This window comes from Schistocerca piceifrons, chromosome 11 (assembly GCF_021461385.2).
Source record: "Schistocerca piceifrons isolate TAMUIC-IGC-003096 chromosome 11, iqSchPice1.1, whole genome shotgun sequence".
NCBI classification, from domain to species: Eukaryota; Metazoa; Arthropoda; class Insecta; order Orthoptera; family Acrididae; genus Schistocerca; species Schistocerca piceifrons.
In genome coordinates, this window is record NC_060148.1 from 109,007,908 (window position 1) to 109,024,935 (window position 17,028).

The 17,028-nt window shown below is 41.7% G+C and overlaps 1 protein-coding gene across 2 annotated transcripts in view; it reads right to left on the reverse strand.

The window, feature by feature from the left end:
* LOC124720203 (ankyrin-3-like) overlaps positions 1–14,907 on the reverse strand; it is an 81,234-nt gene extending 66,327 nt beyond the window's left edge. Inside the window, exons 1-2 of one of the 2 annotated variants that reach the window (XM_047245526.1) lie at positions 14,779–14,907; positions 14,608–14,655 (exon numbers count right to left, since the gene is read on the reverse strand). In XM_047245526.1, the coding sequence (XP_047101482.1) occupies positions 14,608–14,655; positions 14,779–14,869 (139 nt within the window). In that variant the 5' untranslated portion in view covers positions 14,870–14,907. The remainder of the gene's footprint in view (positions 1–14,607; positions 14,656–14,778) is intronic. The other variant, XM_047245527.1, reaches the window with a different exon arrangement.
* Positions 14,908–17,028: the final 2,121 nt, after the last annotated feature.

The window sequence follows — 17,028 nt, forward strand, 5'->3', positions numbered from 1 at the left end:
GCAACAGGCGCTGTGACAGTGATGCAATTTACGTTCGCGCATTTTCTAAACCTTTTTCGAGGGAAGCTGTGGTATTATATTTATCTACATACTTTGTAGTTATCTTTCCTTACTGATAGCTTATAAAGGGAGGTGCGTAGAGGGATTTAGCAGTCCTTTGTCAACCTTAAATGGATAGATGCTTAATGTGATCTACCGAAATTGAAAATGGCCATTGTGTAGGTAATGTGGAAGCATACATAGGATGGCTTTGTGGAAACGTTTCCGCAATACCAACATCAAATACATTACTTCTAATACGTTTTGCGTCTGATTCTAGATGCCACGAAAGCTAACTGATGGGAAACCAAGAGTTATTGTGAAGAATTGGGATGCTGAAAACATGATTAAGACTATAATAGCCTTAAGGGTAATTGGTAAATGCCATCCTTCAGGGTGGATTCAAACTGAGCTCTTCTCAGAGTGGTTTGACAACTTCATTTCTAAGGCACAAAAAAAAAATGGTTCAAATGGCCCTGAGCACTTTGGGACTTAACATCTGTGGTCATCAGTCCCCTAGAACTTAGAACTACTTAAACCTAACTAACCTAAGGACATCACGCACACACATCCATGCCCAAGGCAGGATTCGATCCTGTGACCGTAGCGGTCACGTGGTTCGAGACTGAAGCGCCTAGAACCGCACGGCCACAGCGGCCGGCTCTAAGGCACATCCCTCAAAAGAATCTTCTGTGTTGTTAATTCTTGATGGGCATAACAGTCACGCCAGAAACCTTCAAATTATAAAACGTGCGAGGGAGAACCATGTTACAATCGTAAGCATCCCGCCTCACACCTCTCATAAAATTCAACCGCTTGATAAGACCTTTATGGGCACTCTAAAAACGTATTACGCTTTGTTCTTCAATGGTTGCGGCACAGTAGCCGGCCCTTAGGACCATATGGCATATCTGTGTTGTTTGGGAAAGCCTACCTAAAGTGCCAGACTGGCTCTACTGCTGCAAAATGATTTTTGGAGACTGGAATTTTCCCATGTGACGGGACTGTTTTTGCATAAATCGACTTTATAGCTGTAACGTCGGCTTTAGATGTGGCCAGAAGTGTGAGATGACGTGATGAGAATCCAGCATCTCCAGGTGGAAGTAATAACCTCAGACGAGAAAACACTCAAAACGAATTCAGACCTGTGACAACTGACAGCCCAAGTGAAGCTGGCCAAAGAGAAAGCAGAAGGTCAACATCGTTGTCAAATACCTCATCAAACATGGGTGTGTCTGCACAAGACTTCACGCCAATCCCTCCTCTAAAGAGGAAGGTTACAACAGAGCTATTTTGACATCTTCGCCTTATAAAACACGCCCTGAAGACCCCTCAATGAAGGGTAAACAGAAGCTTCCTAAGGCACCTGCCAAAAGCAAGAAAAAACGTGAAGCTCCTCCTAGAAAACCATGCAGAAAACGGCTTAAGTTATCTGAGGATTCAGTTGAAGAGCCCAATGCACCAAATGTCTCTTCTGGCGTCAGATTTGGATCTCCCAGTTGGGGGAAAAAACCTACTGAAGAAGATGCCATTTGTGTTTTTTGTGGAGGCGCATTTTTCAAAGACGTTCGGGGAGAACTGTAGATTAAATGTGTAGTGTGTGAGGAATGGAGTCACTCTTTGCGTGCCGAAAATGAAGGAGATATTAACATATGCGAATTTTGCAAGTGAACTTCGCATATGAAGCATTTTTCTATTACTGTTTCGTTTAAAAATGTTTTTGTCTAATTTAAATTCAATATAAAATAAATATTTTGAATAGTTTTCGTTTGAAGTAGTCAGTTTCCCACAATTTTAAGGCGTTTGCACATTACCCACACATCTTGAAAACTTAATGAGTTGTTGTGCAAGCAGAAAATGTTTTTTTTTTATTTTTAACGTATTTAGTTTTTGTGTTTCAGAATATTACATTCATTGCTAAAACATTATGAATTAGCTTTGGCTAATTTTTAGAGTTGAAAGAGAAATATACATTTCTTTTATACAGCAAAAACAAACTGGGTTTTCACATTTACACAGTCCTTGTGTGGCGTTTTCTTGTTTTTGTAAAATGTTCCACCGACACAGTTGACGAAAATGTGCATTAGTCAGGTTGCATAAGGCTGAACCGCCGTTTTCGGGTATGGAACGCTACTTGGATGAAAAGCCACATATGCGCACCACCTCTCCTATAATCTCGTCTCTCCAATTGATTTTCAGTTGCCATTCTCTCAGGTTTATGAATGCATCCGCTGCTCATTTTTAAGTTGTTTTCGAGTGATTTCAATGCTGGGTCATTGTTACATTAAAGAGCATGGCATACAGAAGCCGTATTAAGTAGAAACGAGCAAAGAAGTTACATAAGACGCAAGACAAATACAGACAATATCTGTAATAGTGATACAGATTCGACAGAATGGTCGGTCCTCAAGACAGCAACATGTGAGGGTAGTTTGTGATCGAAAAATTACCACGCAGACTGGAAGCAGTACATTTAATTTCGGATTTAAATGATGTTTGTTGACTTAGCATTTGGTGCTTGCGATATGGTACTGGCTCTGCATTTCGTCGCCTATCTGCTCGTCTGTCGAATTAACACCAACATGGCGAATAATGCGCTATGTATGAAGCAGGAAGGTGGCGATACATACAGCGAGCTTTGAGAACGGAGGACTCTACTGGCAGCCACTCCGGACTTCAGCCTCATATTAACTCTGTTTCTGCCTGGCAGACTAATGTTGATAATGTCGTGCCTTAAATGAGAGCTACAGGCATGCAACAGCTTGGCCAGTAACTCCAGATAGAGTTTAACAATGTTAAATATAACTGTAGTCTTCCGCAGCCATTGTCACAGCCAGTAAAATTTTTCTGGGTTTCTGACTGCATTGTAAAACCACCGATGTTTCTGTCACTGTTGCAAGTGACCTTCTGCAGTGTGTTTTGGTTTAATGTTTTGTAAGCAAAAACACCCTGAAGAAGGACATATGCAACAGAGACCGAAACGTCACCAGTTTTACATCTGACAATGCAGTCACAAACCCAGAAAAATGTTACTGAGTTTACCATTCTACTTATCGAAGTTCTCTACGAGGAGGAACTATGGGCATGCATCAGATCAACTGTACCATTTGTACAGGGAGAGTCACTAACTGATGCCACCTAAAGTAACTCCGGAAGTATGACAGTAACTAAACAGTTTGTGGGACAAATGTTCCATGGGTCAATGGGGGCTACAATATGACGTTGGTTTTTTGTTGCTAGATAGGGTCGTGTCAGAGATATGAAGGTCAACTTTGTTTTTTCTCGTAAATGGGATGCTATCGTTTGGTATTTGTTTTCTGATAACGACTATCGAGACGAATGCAATGATGTGTAACAGTAAGGTCTTTGAAGGTCAACGAATGTCCAAAGGTGGCATGAACGTCCATTTACAGAAGGTGTTCCAAGTGATGACCATCGGTATCAATGCATTACTGCAATCTTCTTATCATGGATTGATTGGTATTCTTTACCACATCACCACTTAGAGAAGCACATACTCTGACAACTCTCTCTCGTATATCGTGTAAATAGTAAATATTCGCCGAATATAGTATATCCATCTAACGTGCCTTTCACATGTAAACACCATTCGACGGTTTCGCAATAGAGCACTAATATTGTCGAATCAAGAGAATGTGTATGACGTATTCCTTCGAAGAACAAGTCGATATGCTTCTCATTTACGGGGAGTGCCAACGAAATTCAGTGAGAGCTAGAGACTTATATGCTGAAAGATATCCTCAATGGACTCACCCTATACGACGTACATTTAAATATGTGTATGATAAATTGAGAACAACTGGATATTGAACGTATCGGAAGCATATCAGCCGAAGGAAAGTTACTAACGAGGAAACGGAACTTGGTACTCTTGCCACTGTGGTTCGAGATCCTTGTGTCAGTTCACGTCAAATCACAAGGGAATCTGGCCAGGGTTTGAAGCTGCCCCAGTACAGCTCACATAATACCCAGTACAGAAAGCTGGTGAAAACGCGGAATTGACAGCAGTGAGACACTGTTAAAACTTGCAACCTGTATCGAAAATATACACTGAAATAATATGGCATTTGCCACAGGTCACAAACGAAATGTACCAACCAAAACAGAAACATAAATTGCGTGTGAGGCTTTCTGGGAAAGACTCGCTTTCATGATGGGCATTAATTTGGAATCAGGTCCCTCTGTCAACTTCTAGACCTACTCCATATGCAACCAAAAATTATGCAGAAGACTAAAGCACTGTTATATAAGTTTCCAAGTCACTCTCTAATTGATGAAATAGATGTTAATTGGGCAACAATCTACTGGTTAAATGACAGTTCAGTAAGGGGTGGGGGAGACAAGACATCTGGTGACACATTTCTAAATGAGTTGTCTGATGATTACCTAAAACAGTCTGTTTGGGAGCCCACTCATGATGTTGCACCTGATAGTTTCAAAATGAACATACCTCTTTGAGGAAGCTCACACAGAAACTAGTATCAATGACCGTGATTTACAACATGCAAATGGCAACTAAAACAAGTAGCGGAATACATATATGTTCAGCAAACAAGATAAAGAAGCAATTGTGACCCATTTGAATACAAAACTCGAAATATTTAGCTCTTGAGAACAACATGTAGAAAAATTGTGATTGAGGTTTACAAGAACAGTCAGCTGTGCACTTGGTACGTATCTACATAAATATCATCCTTAGCATAACCATCTCCACCAAGAATTAACTGCTACCGATTGTATGCGTCGAATTCTGCCGACGGGCTCAACTTCACATTCCGAGGGATGACAGATATATTAATTTGATTTTATTTACTGGCGAGGCTACATTCATGGAAATTTTAATCTGAATAACATGCATTATTGAGCAACTGGAAATCCGTGTTGGCAGTGGCAAGTTGCAGACCAAAAACCGTGATTGGTGAATCTATAGTGTGGGATGCTGGAGGACAGAATTATAGGCCCCTACTCATACAAGGAAATCTTAATGGTAGGAAGTACACCACCTTCCTGCAAGGAACATTAGGTCTGTTATTGGAAGAAGTACCTTTGGGAACGAGGAACAGAATGTGGTATCAACACGATGGGTGTCCAGCACCTTTTTCGATGATGGCTAAAAATGAGCTGCAGGGACAATTCCCAAATTGTTGGATTGGATGCGTAGGATATGTGTCGTTAGGGATTCATTCGCCAGACCTGACACCTCTGGATTTTTTTCTTGTGTGGATTCGTAAAAGACATTATTTATAAAGACGTTCCTACTACACCGAAGATATTCAAGAGAGAAATGTCAGAGCTGGTGCTTTGATAAGTGCTGATGTGATGACGAATACCACTCAGTCCATGATAAGAAGGTTGGAGCCATTCGAACACCTTCTGTAAATTGACGTTCATGCTACCTTTGTGACCCTGTTGACCTTCAAAGAACTTACACATCATTGGATTCGTCTCGATAGCCGCTTTCATAAAATAAGTACCAAACTGCAGCATGTTATTTAAAAAAACAAAATTGACCTTCATATCTCTGACACGACTCCACCAAGCAACAAAAAACCAACGGCATATTATCACCCCCATCGTCCCATGCACCCTTTGTCCCACAAACGTTTCACGTTCTATCACACTTTTCAAGTTATTCTTGGTGGCAGTAGTTAGCGACTCACACTGTAGACACTCGACCGCGAAAATGTGTCGTGGGGAGGTGGGGGAACGAGGGGTCGGGGGATGACCCCGAGAGTGTTCTCTGTATTTCAGCACTGTGCCAACAGCAGAAGGGGATCTGAACCCGGTACCTCACAGTCTGGGACAGTATTAGAGAGTCGGCACAGAGCATTTTAGTAATATGGCCTGCTCTTCTGCTGCTAATGGCCTGCTGCACTGGTGTCAAGAATGAACCTGTTTGGGTGGCGGTATCACCAGGACAGTGTCAGAGGGATCGGCGATCTGTGATTAACTGACGATGACTACGATTGTGAAGGTGTTGCTAGGCTGACGTGTATAACTCTGGCGGACCTCACACTATACGCTCCTTCTCTACGATAACGACGCTACAAGTACCAAAAGACTTATAAGAACGTGTAGAGTGCGAATCGTCAAACTCGCAACACAGTCAACGCACGGGAGCACATCAAAAAGTGATCGCTACGAGAGCTCGCTTGAAACTGTCGTGTAGGGTTCTCAAGTATGCGTGACAGCAAATTTTCTCGTAATCCAGAATAGTGGCATCGACAATGGACTGAAAAATCGGCCATTGATTAACGGAGATATTAGAAACTAATAGCTCTTGATTTTAACCCACTCTCCACTGAATTTAGACGCTTAAGAAAAAGGGAAGTTATTTCTCAAACACAAATCTTACATTTTCTGTTCGATAACCCTATCAACTCTGTTCATCTACGTATACATCTGCATCCATACTCTGCAAACCACTTTGAAATGCATGGCAGAGGATACCTCGTAATGTATCAGTTATCAGGGCTTCTTCACATTCCAGTCACATGTGGAGCTTGGGCATGATTGTTTAAATTACCTCTGTGCGTCCTGTAAGTCTGCTAATTTCATCCTCACGACACCTGTGAGAGCGATAAGTGGTGGGTTGTAGTATATTGCTAGATTCGAGGTGTAAAGCAGCTTCTTGAAACTTTCAGAGTGGGCTTTATCGGAATAGTTTCCGTCTATCTTCAAAGTGTGCCAGTTCAGTTTCTTCATGGATCAAAGAAGCATTCAATGTTCGTGTTGCTCTTCTCTACGTGTTTACAATACCTGCTGCCAGTCCTATTTGATACGGCTCCTACACACTAGAGCAATATTCTCGGTATCGTCACATGAGACAATTGTAAACAATCATCTCTGTGGACTGATTACATCACCCTAGTATTCTACCAATGAACCGAAGCCTTCCACCCGTCTTATCTCCAACTGAGAGCGCATCATCGTTCCGTTTGATGTCCCAAATTGTAATGCCCAGAGATTTGTATGAATTAACTGGTACCAGCTGTACTCTTTCATTGGTGACTATAACATTTTTATATCAAGATCCTACTCAATATTTGTGCAGAATTCTTCAGATAGTACCTCATTATAGATAACTGCATCATCCACGAAAATTCTAAAACTATTAAATTGCTGCAAGACGATTAATATATAACAGAACCTGCGAGTCCCAATACACTTACACTGTCCACACCAATTTCTCTGCATTGAAGGTAACACGCTGAGTCCTCCCTACCAAATAAATCCTCAGTTAAGCCACAAATTTCGCATCATACGCCATATGATCTTACTTTTGGTAATAAGTGTGGTTATGGTACTGAGTGAAATGATTTTATCGAAAATCCGAAATTACTGCATTTATCCTACTGTCTTGATTATGGCTTTAAGGATATCATGAAAGAAATGTCACTATTTTTGAAATCCATACTGATTGGCAATGAGCTCCTTCTATTCAAGGAATCTCATTACGTTTGAGCTCAGAATATGTTCAAGAATCCTATAACAAATGGATGGCAAGGATATTTATTATATGGTAGTTTTGTGAATGACTCCTGCTGCTCCTCTACTTGATGGGTGTTTCCTCGGAATTCTCCCAACTACTGGACATTGTTATTTGTGATAGATATTTACAATTTATTATTGTGTTATTTGTACAAGGATTTTGGTTAAGAGGGGGGTTAACTTAGTCGCAAATTCGGTGTAGGATCTGATAGAGATTCCATCAGGTTCTGGAGCCTTGTTAAATTTCAGCTGTTTCTCAACACTAGTGACACTAATACTACATCTATATCTGTCATTGTCACAAATTGGAGCAATACCCCACAGTACCATCTCTAAACAAACATTTCGGAAAACTAATTCAGTTTCTGATTTTTATTTTCTATTCTTAATTTCTGTCATTACCCAGTCTACGAGTGTCTGAGCACTAACTTTGGTACCAGCTTTACATAGAACCGGAATTTCCTTGGTTTTGTGAGAGATCCTTCCTATTCTATTACAATAGTCTTAGTAGGAATCAAATTATGAAACATCCAGGATGGAATGTGACAATATTACGAAAAGGAAATTTGCAACTCACCATAGAGCGGAAATGCTGAGTTGCAGATAGGCACAACAAAAAACTCCCAGAATTAAAGCTTTTGGCCAATAAGGCCTTTGTCAACAATAGACGACAGACATGCATACACGTACACTCCCCTCACTCACACACACACACACACACACACACACACACACACACACACACACAAGAACGCACGCACGCAACTCACACACACGACTGCAGTCTCAGGCAACTGAAACCACATTGTGACCAGCAGCACGAGTGCATGGTGGGAGTGGCGACTGGGTGTGGGGAGAGGAGGAGCGGCAGGATGGTGGGGTGGTGGACAGTGAAGTGCTACAGGTTAGACAGAGGGCAGCAGAAGGGTGTGGAGGGAGGGGAAGTGTCAGAAAAGTAGAGAAATAAAAAGACTGGGGTGGTGGTGGCATGATGGCTGGGTAGTGTTGGAATGGGAACAGGGCACCTTGCTGGTTTGGTGAGGGCAGTGACTAACAAAGGAGGACACCAGGCAGGTTGTGGGAACCTTTGTTAGTCATTGTCTTCACTCATCCATCCCCTTCCCTGCTTCCATTCCAGCACTACATAACGGTCATTCCACGACGAAAGACAGTGTTTCTTTAATTATGAGAGTCTTTTTGTTGTGCCTAACTGTGACTCAGTAGGCTTAGTAGGTTGGACGGAACTTTCTCTCATCAGCCAAATACATTTAGCATCTTCCTACATGTAGGGCTACGTTTTGCCTAGAATTCATTGGCCAGTTGTCTCTTTTTCTTTAGATGTTTCTTTCAGATGAATGCAGACCGTGGAGTGTCCCTCTTATCATGAACTGCTTTACATACGTACCAAGTGCACAGCTGACTGTTCTTGTAAACCTCAACCACAATTTTTCTACATGTTGTTCTCAAGAGCTAAATATTTCGAGTTTTGTATTCAAATAGGTCACAATTGCTTCTTTATCTTGTTTGCTGAACATATATGTATTCTGCTACTTGTTTTAGTGGCCATTTGCATGTTGTAAATCATGGTCATTGATACTAGTTTCTGTGTGAGCTTCCTCAAAGAGGTATGTTCATTTTGAAACTATCAGGTGCAACATCATGAGTGGGCTCCCAAACAGACTGTTTTAGGTAATCATCAGACAACTCATTTAGAAATGTTTCACCAGATGTTTTGTCTCCCCCACCCCTTACTGAACTGTCATTTAACCAATAGATTGTTGCCCAATTAACATCTATTTCATCAATCAGAGAGTGACTTGGAAACTTATATAACAGTGCTTTCTGCATAATTTTTGGTTCCATCTGGAGTAGGTCTAGAAGTTGACAGAGGGACCTGATTCCAAATTAATGCCCACCCATGATACTGAGTCTTTCCCAGAAAGCCTCACACGGAGTTTATGTTTCTGTTTTGGTTGGTACAATTTGTTTGTGACCTGCGGCAAATGCCACACTATCTCAGTGTATATTTTCAATGCAGGTTGAAAGTTTTATCAGTGTCTCACTGCTGTCAATGCCACGTTTTCACCAGCTGTACTGGGGCAGCTTCAAACCCTGGCACGTTGATATCAGTGCTTTGGAAGTTAATCACTTGAACAGTAATACTCTCGCAAGTATGTGACACTTCTTTGGAACTATTACTGACACTTTCAGATCCCTATCGTTATCTGGAATGGACGAAGAGTAGTCTAATCTAAAAGCCGTTGTGTACACTCCGCACCCAAACAGCTACCTGAGCAGCAGCCTCTGATGTGTACCACACACCTGACCCATTTAGGGTGTCCATAGAGCATTCAACCCCTTGATGCAAGTCCAAGAATTTTCAGGCTGCTTTGTCACAGAACCTTCCAACTCTGAGTCAGTCATTCCATTCGATTCAGAACGTGGGATGCACGACCAGTTTTGCACTGCAGCAAATTGTGAGTCTCACTGAAATTAGATGAGGCCGGCTTTGTCAACCTTCTCTGCCATTTGAATGATCCAAATGTGGCCACAGAGCACAGTCAGCAGCTGGTAGCGCCCTGCTCTCTCAGCGGCTGACTGAAGTGCCTCTGTAGCGTGCTGAATAAGGCTCCCAGCCATACATACTGAGTGCAGTTAGTGTTCCCTCACATCGCTTTTTGCATTTCCCTAAGGAATACATTAACTTGCCGTACATTTGAACTTCCTCCTGTTAATAGATCCTATCCTTTTATGTTTGCCCCTTCTCGACACAGCACATACCATGTTACTCAACAGCTGAAGTCAGTCTCACTGACTCAGTTTCGATTTCAGTGGAAGACTGCACCTCATACTTGTTGGTTATGGTGATGAGTACCACGTGCTGACTGCTCCCCGGTCCCTGCCTCCACCGTCCATGCAGCCTAGTACTACCACTAGCAGACCGGTCACAGCCAAGTGCATGAGCGGTGACAGATCATGTACCTCGTGTAGAAGCGACAGCACGATATGATAGTGTGAGGTACCTGTGGTATATCGGATACAAGACTGTTGGTAACTCTCCCGAAACACCCACGCACAATAGCTTGCAGGCCGCTGATCTTAGCTTATGAACGTCCGCTTATCTTCCCACGTTCGAGGAGAGTGTTCATAGTAGGGCTGCAGTGTGGCTGGTGTAATGTCTTACAGAATAGTAAACAAGTGTCATTAAGTTAAGCCTAGAGATTCATTTTTATACTCTGGACCAGTTAAGCTCCAAGTATGACTAGTTACCGTTAATATCTGAAGCAGTCCGCACTCAAATCGATGTTTCCTTTACAGCCTCAGTATCACCTTCTATAAACGCTACTAATCTCCTGAATTTTTTTAGAGGCTGTAGTCGAAAACAAAATGAAGATAATAATTACTTTGCGGTGAATGCAGACAATGGAACACGACATGCAACTTACAACAAGCGCTACAAAAACACAGATTTCTACGAGATACGTAATTCTCATCACTGGTAACTTATTAAATTTCTCAAAAATTTATATTTATTCACGTTGATATACAATGAATGATGGGATAAACGTATCACTGAATGAGATTGCTACTCCGGAATTTTTATAGATAAATGCTGCTCGTAACGGATGCTATAGCACAAAATTCGTTTCTCATGGCACACAGCGTCCGAAAATACGGAATATAGTGCGACACAAACACGGATTTTGATACAGTTAACACGAATAACTTGTTTAAAATTGATATGAAGTGTTAAGACGTGACTTTTAGAGCCGAATTTATCTGACACATCTGGTTTTACTCGGACACGAAGGAAATAGCGGAAGTTGGCTTGCATACGAAATTATGAGTAAGTAGCCAAGGGAACTGCCGGATTCTCCATTTTGCTGGTTTCGTGTCACATTTGGCACTTGCGTGTCAAAGATGAACTCTGCAACATCAGTACGTCTCTAAAAAAAAAAAGACGTACAGTGTGCAGCATAATGCAACTAAAGGCGCGTTGGTAACCCTCTTTGAAAATTTTACTATTACGTTCCGTAGACAGATTGCTTTTATCACTGTAAGCGTCTATGGAAGATACTAGGTGATTTTTTTCTACGATGTACAAACACTAGGGGTTGACCAGTGAGATGATAAGGAACAAAAATGTTCTAATGATGTCCAGAAACGCATGGTTCCCATGACAGAGACCATTTATTCAATCATACTTTGTTACAGAAGCTGCAGTGCAATACCACGCAGCCATACTTATAGAATGCATTTTTTCCTCCTAGAGGGTCGTACTGTTTCTCGCACGTCATTACCTAAAGACGCAAGTAATCTTAATAGCCCACCAGAAATTAATAAGTTCAGATTTCCGCGAACGGCTACCTCCTATTCTGCTCGACGATACTCCAATACCATATCAGAAAACAGTGAAGAACTTGGGTGTAACTTTGGATGAGCATCTCAACTGGGCGGGGAATACAGTCGCAGTGTGCCGAAAGACATCTGCTTGTCTCTATGCTCTCAAAAAGTTTCGGAACATATTTCCACAGGACTTGAAACGCCAGCCCGTGCAAGCACTCGTTCTACCGAACCTCCACTATTGTGACGCGATTCGGCAAGGCACGAGTAGTGAAAACAAAAGGCGGCTAGAGCTAACCATGAATGCCTGTGTGCGTTACACCTGCAACATTCGCCGATATGATCATGTAAGTGCTTCATACTCCGAGCTAGGGTGGCTGCGGCCGGACAAATTGCGTGACTACCACACTCTATGTCTACTTCACAGACTCCTCGTCGCGCAAGCACCCCAGTACCTTGCTTCAGACATTAAAAACCTGTCATGCCATCATAATCGAAACACGAGGTCACGTTTATTTGGTATCCCAACTGTGGTCACTCACAAAACAAAAACTTTTGCAAACTCCTTCTCAGTTGCCGCTGTCCGCCTCTGGAACAAACTGCCCCTTACCTTGCGCAAAATTCAATCTCTTGCTGCTTTTAAGGAGAAGTTGAAGGATTTCCTACTATCATCTTCATAATGTTCTCCACAAAATTAATGTACCAGGCCAATCCTCTCATCCGTCAAATAGCAAAGATAGCGTCTCCTATCTTGTTCCTGAGATGCCTTCCTCTTCATCTATCTCTATTAGCCACGCAGTCTTCTTTTCCTTTATATTTCCGTAATTATGTTTCATCATGTGTCTCTATTCTTCTCCTCCCTTCACCATGAGTCTCCCTCACACTCCCTGCTGCCAGCACTCCTATCTAAAATTTGTCTCTTCAATAATGTCTAATTATAACAGTACTTATGATCTACGAATATAAACTCTATATGTATGTATTTCTAATTGTTTATTTCACTTTTTGTACTAGATGTAGTTTAACATGTCTACTAAAACGTATGAATGTAAAATAAGTAGAATGCCTGAGTAGATGTAAGAGAGGGCCTGATGGCTCTAATCTTGCCAGGTTAAATAAATAAATAAATAAACATGCAGGAAATCATGAAGGACGTACCCGAAATGAAGAGACACTAGACATGGAAAAAAATGTGATTAAAATTGTCAGTACCAGGCAATGGACCGGCTTGTACGGGGTAAGCCAGACGACCGTGTGGGACATTCTCCATGACGACTGTTACTACCCTTATCAGTTAGAGCGTGTGAAGGGGTTACTAGCGACAGACTTTCCACATCGGCAGCAGTTTTGTCGTCGGTTGCTTCACCAGGCAACCATGATTGCAGGATTTGTGTCATCCATCCTATTCGCCGATGAGGCCAGCCTTATGTGGAGTGGCATCTTCAACTTTCGTAACAGTCATCTGTGGGATAGTATGCAGAAGCCCTGTGGTACGATGACAGCGAATCATCAGCATCGGTGTAGCCGGAATGGGTGGGCTGGGATAATTTGCGACCGTATTTTGGGACCGGTCTTCCTTCCACGTCACCTAACAGAGGGGAACTATCGGCATTTCCTAAGGCCGTCTTGCTGTAAGAAGTGCCATTTATGATTCTAATGGTTATGTTATGATGGTGTTCCAGCCCACTTCGCCATTAACGTCCGGATGCATCTCAAACGTGTCTTCCCAGGTTGAAGGATCGGACGAGAGGCTCCAGTTGCATGGCCTGCTCGTTCACTGCATCTCAACCCGTGCTATTTCTGGTTATGGGGCCACCTCAGAAGCATCGTGTACGCAGAGGACATTCCAGATGTGGAGACACTGGAGCAGCGTATCCATCCTGCCTATGACGCTGTTCGTATGCAGCCTGGCCGATTTGAACGTGAGGGACGGAGCACGCTTCTGTGCGTATACACGCATGCGTTGAGGCAGACGGAAACCATTTTCATTACGTACTGTAACTGTCGTTGCGTGGTACAGCGAGTTTTAGACCGCAGTCTTCGTAACACTGTATGAATAATTTGTGTCTGGTGTGGAAACCACGCGTTTCCAAACATAAATTCATTAGACCTTTTTGTTCCTTATCCTCTCATCGATCAATCCCTAGAGTCTGTATACGGTGGTAAAAACCATCCTGTATACGCTACGTGATGACTAAATGGCATTCGAACTGGAGCTTTCTAGAACACCAAAAGCGATGATACACTGATACCCAATCATGTTGCGAAGTTCGCTCGCAGTATGCTTATGTCTGCAACGTGACACAAAGCAGATACCCGAACAAGTTCACTCCGGTGTATACCACGGGTGTTATGCTACTGGCAAAGCAGTAGCGTGGGACGTGCGTATTGCCTGTCATCCAGGAGCAATGAACAGTACTGAATACAAGTTCGTGTGACCCTTGGACGAGACAGCATTCTGAACAAAGGAGATATCACATTATTAAGATTAAATTAGTGCAGAATTATTTTACATCATCTATCGCTGTTTCAAAAATAAAAGCTGGATATATTCAAGTAGCAATCTACTGTGTTTGAATATGACTGCCGCCCCACGGCGCCGGCGTGGACGTCTCAGACCACCAGATAAGACTGCCATGATTAAATAAAATAGCACCAAATGAACCCCGTGGACCATGAGGTGTTTTTAGTAGTAACGGATGAAACACTTACCTGAGTTGTCGGTTGTTAAAGTATGCAAGGTGACTCCGGTATAGGATTCTGAAAAAGAAAATAGCAAAAATTTCAGTAAAAAAATTAAACTTATTGTTCATTATTTCACAATAAATTGTTATCCATTATCATACTCAGACTCTTATGAATCGAACAAAGTAAATTTTTTACCTGTAACAGGAACTGGGTGACTGTAGCCAGTAAATATGACCACCGCCACAAAAATGCGGGTGAACCAACTGAAGCCTCTGCAGAACATCATGGAAGGTCGCAGGTGTCGAGCCAAGTAAGGAACTTTTTTCTCAAAATAACTTCACCAAACTTGCAGTCTGCTGAACAACCTGAAATTTTACGAACAAGTGTGACCACAAAACACATTTTTTTGCCACTACCTGTCTAGTAAATAAAGTAGAGTAAATTAATTTGGATCACACCATTTTACAAGGTGGATACCACTCCGTTGTTTCGAAATACAGTGTGATTCACGAAGAGATGCAAATATTTTAATATGTTATTCTACAAGTAAAACTAAAGAAAAAAGTTCAGGTAAACATAGATCCGCAAATGCTTGGTTACCAAGTTCCGGCTAATAAACGATTTTGCCTGAACTTTAACAACTTAACTAATATGAAGCCATCGCAAAACTGACCGAGGTTACAGTAAATGACGATCTCCATTTATCTTGTGGTTATTGGTCTGGTGAATCTAATAAAACATGCCCCACATGTGTATCTGCAGTAGTTTTCCAGAACATCCATTGAAGCAAATAAGTAGTTTCATAAAATTTTTAATTTATTACAAAATTTTTGAAGCTTTCGTGGCCACTTGTTGACAAACTGCCTATTGGCTTCTGTCTCGGGTTCTTCGGCCAACGTACATCTAATGATTTTTCTGACGTTTCGCCAGCACGAGTGGCTGGCATTGTCAAAGCTTCACCCTTCACTGCCGGTGGTGGAGGGTGAAGCTTTGACAATGCCAGCCGCTCGTGCTGGCGAAACGTCAGAAAAATCATTAGATGAACGTTGGCCAAAGAACCCGAGACAGAAGCCAATAGGCAGTTTTAATTTATTACTTTCCCCAATTTTGGTTTTTTTAGCACGACCGCTACGGTCGCAGGTTCGAATCCTGCCTCGGGCATGGATGTGTGTGATGTCCTTAGGTTAGTTAGGTTTAAGTAGTTCTAAGTTCTAGGGGACTTATGACCACAGCAGTTGAGTCCCATAGTGCTCAGAGCCATTTGTACCATTTTTTGTTTTTTTTTAAATTTCAGACAACTGCCCAAAATTTTCAACAGAAGTTGCAGAGAAATTAGTTTTGGAAAAAATGATGGTAATAACGTTAACTGAATCTGTATGAACGTGTCAGATTATCTGCTTTTTTTAGTCTCATAGCACACGTGAATTCATCTTAAACCAGAAAAACCAAAGCTCAGTGTTAAGGAAGTTGTACAGTGTACATACAGTTTCATAATACATTCACAATAAATGTTCAAAAATGTCTCCACTGAATTCAATGCATTTAGCTGCACTTGTATGAACAGATTTCGTTGCTCGTTTCAGTTTCACAGGGTTGTTCTTAATTTCGACTGTTGCACTCACAACGCGAGCAAGCAATGCTTCACGTCTATGGACTCTGTCCTCATAAACTATGTCTTCACTCATCCCCATACACAAAAATGCATTGGTGTTAAATCGGTCGATCTGAGTAGCACTTCGACCAATCTATATCTGGGAAAAATGTGCTTTTAAATGTATAGTGACGGGTTGGTAGAATATGGAGGCGCGCGGTCATGTTGGAAATGCATTTGCAGTCGCGTAGCTAGTGGAAGATCTTCGAGCAAGCGGGGCATTTCTCCTTGAAGGAACTGTAAGTACTTCTCGCCAGTTAGACATCCTGGGAAAATGTTTTATTAGATTCACCACATCAATAACAACAAAATGAATGGAAACGGTGCTTTATTTTAAACTTGTTCAGTTTCGCAATGGCTTCATATCAGCTAAGGAGCTAAATTTTAGGCAAAATCTTTTGTTAGCCGTAACTAAACTTTTGCGTATCTCTGTTTATATGAACTTTTTTATTTAGTTTTACATGTACAAAAACATATTAAAGTACTTACATATCCTCGTAAATCAACCTGTATACTGGCTGATCAGCTGAACTGTTTACGTCAAAAACAATTGACAGCATTTAAGAGATCGTTATGATGTTTGCACTTGATTAAATGAGAGAGACTGCTGTATGAGCCACGTATAGTCCATTGCCATACTCGTATTCTTTGCAGGAGACGGGTATCAACTTCTCTTTTTCAAATGAAACTATAGTACACTACTGGACATTAAAATTGCCACACCAAGAAGAAATGCAAATGATAAACGGGTATTCATTGGACAAATGTATTATACAAGAACTGACATGTGATTA